Source organism: Lethenteron reissneri, chromosome 57 (genome assembly GCF_015708825.2).
Source record: "Lethenteron reissneri isolate LAM-NWPU_2019-01 chromosome 57, ASM1570882v1, whole genome shotgun sequence".
Taxonomy (NCBI): domain Eukaryota; kingdom Metazoa; phylum Chordata; class Hyperoartia; order Petromyzontiformes; family Petromyzontidae; genus Lethenteron; species Lethenteron reissneri.
This window is the reverse complement of record NC_083835.1, coordinates 7,314,601-7,324,600: the sequence shown is the minus strand read 5'-3', so window position 1 is coordinate 7,324,600 and position 10,000 is coordinate 7,314,601. Positions and strand designations below refer to the sequence as shown.

The 10,000-nt window shown below is 59.1% G+C and overlaps 1 protein-coding gene across 1 annotated transcript in view; it reads left to right on the top strand.

The window, feature by feature from the left end:
- The window catches only part of LOC133357323 (kidney mitochondrial carrier protein 1-like), a 48,989-nt gene extending 40,385 nt beyond the window's left edge, over positions 1 to 8,604 (top strand). Inside the window, 5 exon segments of the mRNA XM_061575212.1 lie at positions 1 to 85; positions 5,303 to 5,388; positions 6,195 to 6,290; positions 8,489 to 8,552; positions 8,555 to 8,604. The exon segment at positions 1 to 85 is cut by the window's left edge and continues 10 nt beyond it. Coding sequence (XP_061431196.1) covers positions 1 to 85; positions 5,303 to 5,388; positions 6,195 to 6,290; positions 8,489 to 8,552; positions 8,555 to 8,604 — 381 coding nt within the window.
- Positions 8,605 to 10,000: the final 1,396 nt, after the last annotated feature.

The window sequence follows — 10,000 nt, the reverse complement described above, 5'->3', positions numbered from 1 at the left end:
GCGGTGCTGCGGCAAGCGTCGTACGGCACCATCAAGATCGGCACCTACCAGAGCCTCAAGAGGCTGTTTGTGGACAAGCCGGAGGGTGAGTGACGGTGGTGGTGGTGGTGACGGTGGTGGTGACGGTGGTGGTGGTGGTGACGGTGGTGGTGACGACGGTGGTGGTGACGACGGTGGTGGTGACGGTGGTGGTGACGGTGGTGGTGACGGTGGTGACGGTGGTGGTGGTGACGGTGGTGGTGGTGACGGTGGTGGTGGTGACGGTGGTGGTGGTGGTGACGGTGGTGGTGACGGTGGTGGTGACGGTGACGGTGGTGGTGACGGTGACGGTGGTGGTGACGGTGACGGTGGTGGTGACGGTGGTGGCGGTGATGGTGGTGACGGTGGTGACGGTGGTGACGGTCGTGGTGGTGGCGGTGACGGTGGTGGCGGTGACGGTGGTGGCGGTGGTGACGGTGGTGACGGCGGTGGTGACGGTGGTGACGGTGGTGGTGACGGTGGTGGTGGTGGTGACGGTGGTGGTGGTGGTGACGGTGGTGGTGGTGGTGACGGTGGTGGTGACGGTGGTGGTGATGGTGACAGTTTTGGTGACTTCGACAGTTACGGTGACGGTGGTGGTGACGGTGGTGGTGGTGACGGTGGTGGTGGTGACGGTGGTGGTGGTGACGGTTTTGTTGACTCGACAGTTACGGTGACGGTGGTGGTGACGGTGGTGGTGACGGTGGTGGTGACGGTGGTGGTGACGGTGATGGTAACTTCGACAGTGACATTTGTGGTGATGGTGGCGGTGGTGATTGTGGTGATTGTGGTGATGGTGGTGATGGTGGTGAAGGTGGATGTGGATAGGGAAGGCGGTTGCGATGTTGCACCTTGATGTGTCAAATCGTGACGTGTCAAGTCTGGAGTGTTGTGTGATTGTGTGTCAGGTCGTGACGTGTGTCTGCGTGTGGGTGACGTGTCACGTGACGTGTGTCTGCGTGTGGGTGACGTGTCACGTGACGTGTCGGGTGACGTGTCACGTGACGTGTCGGGTGACGTGTCACGTGACGTGTCGGGTGACGTGTCACGTGACGTGTCGGGTGACGTGTCACGTGACGTGTCGGGTGACGTGTCACGTGACGTGTCGGGTGACGTGTCGGGTGACGTGTCACGTGACGTGTCGGGTGACGTGTCGGGTGACGTGTCGGGTGACGTGTCGGGTGACGTGTCACGTGACGTGTCGGGTGACGTGTCGGGTGACGTGTCGGGTGACGTGTCGGGTGACGTGTCACGTGACGTGTCGGGTGACGTGTCACGTGACGTGTCGGGTGACGTGTGGGTGACGTGTCACGTGACGTGTGGGTGACGTGTCACGTGACGTGTCACGTGACGTGTAGACGAGACGCTGCCTGTGAACGTGCTGTGTGGGGTGACGTGTCACGTGACGTGTGGGTGCTGTGTGGGTGACGTGTAGATGAGACGCTGCCTGTGAACGTGCTGTGTTGGGTGACGTGTCACGTGACGTGTGGGTGCTGTGTGGGGTGACGTGTCACGTGACGTGTGGGTGACGTGTCACGTGACGTGTGGGTGCTGTGTGGGTGACGTGTCACGTGACGTGTGGGTGCTGTGTGGGTGACGTGTCACGTGACGTGTGGGTGCTGTGTGGGTGACGTGTCACGTGACGTGTGGGTAACGTGTCACGTGACGTGTCACGTGACGTGTGGGTGCTGTGTGGGTGACGTGTCGGGTGACGTGTAGACGAGACGCTGCCTGTGAACGTGCTGTGTGGGGTGACGTGTCACGTGACGTGTGGGTGCTGTGTGGGTGCTGTGTGGGTGACGTGTAGACGAGACGCTGCCTGTGAACGTGCTGTGTGGGTGACGTGTCACGTGACGTGTGGGTGCTGTGTCGGGTGCTGTGTGGGTGACGTGTCACGTGACGTGTGTCTGTGTTTAGATGAGACGCTGCCTGTGAACGTGCTGTGTGGGTGACGTGTCACGTGACGTGTGGGTGCTGTGTCGGGTGCTGTGTGGGTGACGTGTCACGTGACGTGTGTCTGCGTGTAGACGAGACGCTGCCTGTGAACGTGCTGTGTGGGTGACGTGTCACGTGACGTGTGTCTGTGTGTAGATGAGACGCTGCCTGTGAACGTGCTGTGTGGGTGACGTGTCACGTGACGTGTGTCTGTGTGTAGATGAGACGCTGCCTGTGAACGTGCTGTGTGGGTGACGTGTCACGTGACGTGTGTCTGTGTGTAGATGAGACGCTGCCTGTGAACGTGCTGTGTGGGTGACGTGTCACGTGACGTGTGGGTGCAGTGTCGGGTGCTGTGTGGGTGACGTGTCACGTGACGCGTGTCTGCGTGTAGACGAGACGCTGCCTGTGAACGTGCTGTGTGGGTGACGTGTCACGTGACGCGTGTCTGCGTGTAGACGAGACGCTGCCTGTGAACGTGCTGTGTGGGTGACGTGTCACGTGACGCGTGTCTGCGTGTAGACGAGACGCTGCCTGTGAACGTGCTGTGTGGGTGACGTGTCACGTGACGCGTGTCTGCGTGTAGACGAGACGCTGCCTGTGAACGTGCTGTGTGGGTGACGTGTCACGTGACGCGTGTCTGTGTGTAGATGAGACGCTGCCTGTGAACGTGCTGTGTGGGGTGACGTGTCACGTGACGTGTGTCTGTGTGTAGATGAGACGCTGCCTGTGAACGTGCTGTGTGGGGTGACGTGTCACGTGACGTGTGTCTGTGTGTAGATGAGACGCTGCCTGTGAACGTGCTGTGTGGGTGACGTGTCACGTGACGTGTGTCTGTGTGTAGATGAGACGCTGCCTGTGAACGTGCTGTGTGGGTGACGTGTCACGTGACGCGTGTCTGTGTGTAGATGAGATGCTGCCTGTGAACGTGCTGTGTGGGGTGACATGTCACGTGACGTGTGTCTGTGTGTAGATGAGACGCTGCCTGTGAACGTGCTGTGTGGGGTGACGTGTCACGTGACGTGTGTCTGTGTGTAGATGAGACGCTGCCTGTGAACGTGCTGTGTGGGTGACGTGTCACGTGACGTGTGTCTGCGTGTAGACGAGACGCTGCCTGTGAACGTGCTGTGTGGGGTGACGTGTCACGTGACGTGTGTCTGCGTGTAGATGAGACGCTGCCTGTGAACGTGCTGTGTGGGGTGACGTGTCACGTGACGTGTGTCTGTGTGTAGATGAGACGCTGCCTGTGAACGTGCTGTGTGGGTGACGTGTCACGTGACGTGTGGGTGCAGTGTCGGGTGCTGTGTGGGTGACGTGTCACGTGACGCGTGTCTGCGTGTAGACGAGACGCTGCCTGTGAACGTGCTGTGTGGGGTGACGTGTCACGTGACGCGTGTCTGCGTGTAGACGAGACGCTGCCTGTGAACGTGCTGTGTGGGGTGACGTGTCACGTGACGCGTGTCTGTGTGTAGACGAGACGCTGCCTGTGAACGTGCTGTGTGGGTGACGTGTCACGTGACGCGTGTCTGCATGTAGACGAGACGCTGCCTGTGAACGTGCTGTGTGGGGTGACGTGTCACGTGACGTGTGTCTGCGTGTAGACGAGACGCTGCCTGTGAACGTGCTGTGTGGGGTGACGTGTCACGTGACGCGTGTCTGCGTGTAGACGAGACGCTGCCTGTGAACGTGCTGTGTGGGGTGACGTGTCACGTGACGCGTGTCTGCGTGTAGACGAGACGCTGCCTGTGAACGTGCTGTGTGGGGTGACGTGTCACGTGACGCGTGTCTGTGTGTAGACGAGACGCTGCCTGTGAACGTGCTGTGTGGGTGACGTGTCACGTGACGCGTGTCTGCGTGTAGACGAGACGCTGCCTGTGAACGTGCTGTGTGGGGTGACGTGTCACGTGACGCGTGTCTGCGTGTAGACGAGACGCTGCCTGTGAACGTGCTGTGTGGGGTGACGTGTCACGTGACGCGTGTCTGCGTGTAGACGAGACGCTGCCTGTGAACGTGCTGTGTGGGGTGACGTGTCACGTGACGCGTGTCTGTGTGTAGACGAGACGCTGCCTGTGAGCGTGCTGTGTGGGTGACGTGTCACGTGACGCGTGTCTGCGTGTAGACGAGACGCTGCCTGTGAACGTGCTGTGTGGGGTGACGTGTCACGTGACGCGTGTCTGCGTGTAGACGAGACGCTGCCTGTGAACGTGCTGTGTGGGGTGACGTGTCACGTGACGCGTGTCTGCGTGTAGACGAGACGCTGCCTGTGAACGTGCTGTGTGGGTGACGTGTCACGTGACGTGTGTCTGCGTGTAGACGAGACGCTGCCTGTGAACGTGCTGTGTGGGGTGACGTGTCACGTGCTGTGTGGGTGACGTGTCACGTGCTGTGTGGGGTGAACGTTGTCACGTGACGTGTGTCTGCGTGTAGATGAGACGCTGCCTGTGAACGTGCTGTGTGGGGTGACGTGTCACGTGACGTGTGTCTGTGTGTAGATGAGACGCTGCCTGTGAACGTGCTGTGTGGGGTGACGTGTCACGTGACGCGTGTCTGCGTGTAGACGAGACGCTGCCTGTGAACGTGCTGTGTGGGGTGACGTGTCACGTGACGCGTGTCTGCGTGTAGACGAGACGCTGCCTGTGAACGTGCTGTGTGGGGTGACGTGTCACGTGCTGTGTGGGTGACGTGTCACGTGCTGTGTGGGGTGACGTGTCACGTGACGTGTGTCTGCGTGTAGATGAGACGCTGCCTGTGAACGTGCTGTGTGGGGTGACGTGTCACGTGACGTGTGTCTGTGTGTAGATGAGACGCTGCCTGTGAACGTGCTGTGTGGGGTGACGTGTCACGTGACGCGTGTCTGCGTGTAGACGAGACGCTGCCTGTGAACGTGCTGTGTGGGGTGACGTGTCACGTGACGCGTGTCTGCGTGTAGACGAGACGCTGCCTGTGAACGTGCTGTGTGGGGTGACGTGTCACGTGCTGTGTGGGTGACGTGTCACGTGCTGTGTGGGGTGACGTGTCACGTGACGTGTGTCTGCGTGTAGATGAGACGCTGCCTGTGAACGTGCTGTGTGGGGTGACGTGTCACGTGACGTGTGTCTGTGTGTAGATGAGACGCTGCCTGTGAACGTGCTGTGTGGGGTGACGTGTCACGTGACGCGTGTCTGCGTGTAGACGAGACGCTGCCTGTGAACGTGCTGTGTGGGGTGACGTGTCACGTGACGCGTGTTCTGCGTGTAGACGAGACGCTGCCTGTGAACGTGCTGTGTGGGGTGACGTGTCACGTGCTGTGTGGGTGACGTGTCACGTGCTGTGTGGGGTGACGTGTCACGTGACGTGTGTCTGCGTGTAGATGAGACGCTGCCTGTGAACGTGCTGTGTGGGGTCCTCTCCGGCGTCGTCTCCTCCACCATCGCCAACCCCACCGACGTGCTCAAGGTGACGCTGCCCCCACACACACGCACACACGCACACACGCACACACGTGTATCTGTGTACGTGGTGTGTGCGCATGTGTACATAGTGTGTGCGTGTGTGTGCGCACGTAGTGTGTGTGCGCACGTAGTGTGTGTGCGTACGTTGTGTGTGCGTACGTTGTGTGTGCGCACGTAGTGTGTGTGCATGCGTTGTTTGTGCGTACGTAGTGTGTGCGTGTACGTAGTGTGTGCGTGTGTGTGTACGTGGTGTGTGCGTGTGTGTCTGTACGTAGTGTATACACGCGTGCGTGTGTGTGTAGTGTGTGCGTGTGTGTCTGTACGTGGTGTGTGTGCGTGTGTCTGTACGTAGTGTATACACGCGCGCGTGTGTAGTGTGCGCGTGCGTGTCTGTATGTAGTGTGTGCGTGTGTGTCTGTACGTGGCGTGTGTGCGCGTGTGTGTGTGTAGTGTGCACGTGCGTGTCTGTACGTAGTGTGTGTGCGTGTTTGGGGAGCGGTAGTGTAGCGGTAAGCGCGCTGCGCTACAAACCCAGCGACCTGGGTTCGATTCCCGCTCCCACAACAGTGACGATTATCTGAACCACTTTTGGGCCTCCCCTAGGTCGACTAAGCCTCAAATGAGTACCTGGTGCGGCATGCAAACACCGCCACTGGGGAGACAAAGGCGGCCGGGCGTGGTGCTGGCCACCCACACCCTCGTGTGCCGTGCCGGTAGCCTTCACCGGTGCTGCCGATCGCTAACAGCACTTGCCCCAACGGTTTGTTAAGGCTACACGGGGTGGGGGTGTTCTTTGTCTTTGTGTCTCAGATTCGCATGCAGGCACAGGGAGGCGTGTTCCAGACGGGGATGATTGGGAGCTTCATCGACATTTACCAGCAGGAGGGCACACGGGGCCTCTGGAGGGTGAGCCGCCACCGCCGCTGCTGCTGCTGCTGCTGCTGCTGCTCTGTGACCCGGATTGCCGCCACCGCCACCACTACGATCACCACCAACACCACCGCCACCACCACCAACACCACCACTACCGCCAGCACTACGATCACCACCAACACCACCGCCACCACCACCAACACCCACCACTACCGCCAGCACTACGATCACCACCAACACCACCGCCACCACCACCAACACCACCACTACCGCCAGCACTACGATCACCACCAACACCACCGACACCGTCATAATCATCACCACCATCATCATCATCATCACCACCACTACCACCATCATAATCATCACCACCTCCGCCGCCACCACCACTATCACCACCATCACCGACACATCATAATCATCACCACCACCATCGTCATCATCACTACCACCGTCACCGACACCATCATCATCATCACCACCACCGCCATCACCGCCGTCACCGACACCGTCCTAATCATCATCACCATCATCATCATCACAACCACCGCAGTCACTACCATTGCCGCACAGCACTTGCTCAACTTCAGAGACACGGAGAGAGAGAGACACTGAGAGAGAGACACGGGGAGAGAGACACGCGGAGAGAGAGACACGGAGAGAGAGAGACACGGGGAGAGAGAGACACGCGGAGAGAGAGACACGGAGACAGAGAGAGACACGGAGACAGAGAGAGACACGGAGACAGAGAGAGACACGGAGACAGAGAGAGACACGGAGACAGAGAGAGACACGGAGACAGAGAGAGACACGGAGACAGAGAGAGACACGGAGACAGAGAGAGACACGGAGAGAGAGAGAGACACGGAGACAGAGAGAGACACGGAGACAGAGAGAGAGACACGGAGAGAGAGAGAGACACGGAGACAGAGAGAGACCGGAGACAGAGAGAGACACGGAGACAGCAGAGAGAGACACGGAGACAGCAGAGAGAGACACGGACACAGCGGAGACAGCAGAGAGAGACACGGAGACAGCAGAGAGAGACACGGGGACAGAGAGAGACACGGAGACAGAGGAGACACGGAGAGAGAGAGACACGGAGACAGAGAGAGACACGGAGACAGAGAGAGACACGGAGACAGAGAGAGACACGGAGACAGAGAGAGACACGGAGGACAGAGAGAGACACGGAGACAGAGAGAGAGACACGGAGACAGAGAGAGACAGAGAGACAGAGAGAGAGCACGGAGACAGAGAGAGACAGAGAGAGACACGGGGACAGCAGAGAGAGACACGGAGACAGAGAGAGACACGGAGACAGAGAGAGACACGGAGACAGAGAGAGACACGGAGACAGAGAGAGACACGGAGAGACACAGAGAGAGACACGGAGAGACACGGAGAGAGAGACACGGAGAGACACAGAGAGTTCGATTCATGCTCACCTATGGACCTTTGTCTTGTGTACCTGCGCTTGCGATACGTGTGACTGCGTGGGATGTGTGCTTGCTAGCGGCACTTGCCCCAACAGTCTGTTGAAGGCTACACGGCGACCTTTGTCTGGTGTGTGCGTGCGTGTGTGCGTGCGTGTGTGCGTGTGTGTGTGCGTGCGGCGTGCGTGTGTGCGTGTGTGGTGTGTGCGTGCGTTGTGTCGTGTGTGTGCGTGCGTGTGTACACTTGTGCGTGTGTGCGTGTGGTACACTTGTGCGTGTGGTGCGTGGGTGCGTGTGGTGTGTACACTTGTGCGTGTGTGTGTACACTTGTGTGTGTGTGTGCGTGCGTGCGTGGTACGCTTGTGCGTGCGTTGTGTACACTTGTGCGTGTGTATGTGTGCGTGCGTGTGTACGATTGTGTGTGTGTGTGTACACTTGTGCGTGTGGGCGTGAGTGTGTACACGTGTACGTGTGTGTGCGTGTGTACACTTGTGCGTGTGTATGTGTGCGTGCGTGTGTACGCTTGTGCGTGTGTATGTGTGTGTGCGTGTGTACACTTGTTGCGTGTGTATGTGTGCCGTGGTGTGTACACTTGTGCGTGTGTGTGTGTACACTTGTGCGTGTGTGTGTGTACACTTGTGCGTGTGTGCGTGCGTGTGTGTACACTGTGCGTGTGTATGTGTGCGTGCGTGTGTACACTGTGCGTGTGTGTGTACACTTGTGCGTGTGGTGTGTACACTGTGCGTGTGTGCGTGCGTGTGTGTGTACACTTGTGCGTGCGTAGGGAGTCATCAGACGGCACAGCGAGCGGCGATCGTGGTGGGCGTGGAGCTGCCGGTGTACGACATCACCAAGAAGCACTCATCCTGTCGGGCGTCATGGGTGACACCGTGCTCACCCACTTTGTGTGAGTCGCCGCTCGCTCACTGCTTGCCAACTCACTCGCCCGCTCACTCGCCGCTCGCTAACCTGGTCACTCGCTAACTCGCTCACTCACCTGGTCGCTCACTCACACGCTCACTCACCCACTCACTCACTCGCTCGCTAACTCGCTCACTCGCTAACTCGCTCACTCACCTGGTCGCTCACTCACACGCTCACTCACTCGCTCACTCACTGGTCACTCACTCACACACTCACTCGCTCACCACTGGTCGCTCGCTCACCGCCGCTCACCCGCTCGCTCACCCGCTCGCTCACCGCTCCTCACCCGCTCACTAACCCGCTCACTCACCTGGTCGCTCACTCACCCGCTCGCGCACCTGGTCACTCGCTAACTCGCTCACTCACCCGCTCATCGCCTGGTCACTCGCTAACTCGCTCATCACCCGCTCACTCACCTGGTCACTCGTAACTCGCTCACTCACCTGGTCGCTCACTCATACGCTCACTCACCCGCTCACTCACCCGCTCGCTAACCTGGTCACTCGATAACTCGCTCACTCAACTGGTCGCTCACTCACACGCTACTCACCCGCTCACTCGCCCGCTCGCTAACCTGGTCACTCGCTAACTCGCTCACTCACCCGCTCACTCACCCGCTCACTCACCTGGTCACTCGCAACTAACTCACTCACCCGCTCACTCACCTGGTCACTCGCTAACTCGCTCATCACCGCTCACTCACCTGTCACTCGCTAATCGCTCACTCACCCGCTCACTCACCTGGTCACTCACCTGCTCACTCGCTCACTCGCCCGCTCATCACCCGCTCACTCACCTGGTCACTCGCTAACTTGCTCACTCACCCGCTCACTCACTGCTCGCTCACTCACCCGCTCACTCACCCGCTCACTCACCTGGTCACTCGCTAACTCGCTCACTCACCTGGTCGCTCACTCACCCGCTCGCTCACCCGTTCACTCACCCGCTCACTCACCCGCTTGCTCACTGGTCGCTCACTTACCGCTCACTCACTTGGTCACTCGCTAACTCGCTCACTCACCGTCACTCACCCGCTCCACCCTCCTCTGTCTCTGTGCCAGAGTTCATGTCTCAGTAGTACGTCCATGTCTGTGTCTCTCTGTGTCTCTCTGTGTCTTCTGGGTCTCTCTGGGTCTCTCTGGGTCTCCGTGTCTCAGCTCGTGTCTCCGTATCTTTCTAAGTCTATGTTTACGTATCTGTGTTCTGTGTCTCCGTGTCATCTCCGTGTCATCTCTGTGTCTACGTTTACTCATCTCCGTGTCTCTGTCATCTCCGTGTCTCCGTGTCATCTCCGTGTCATCTTTGTGTCTACGTTTACTCATCTCCGTGTCATCGTGTCATCTTCGTGTCTCCGTGTCATCTCTGTGCCATGTCCGTGTCATT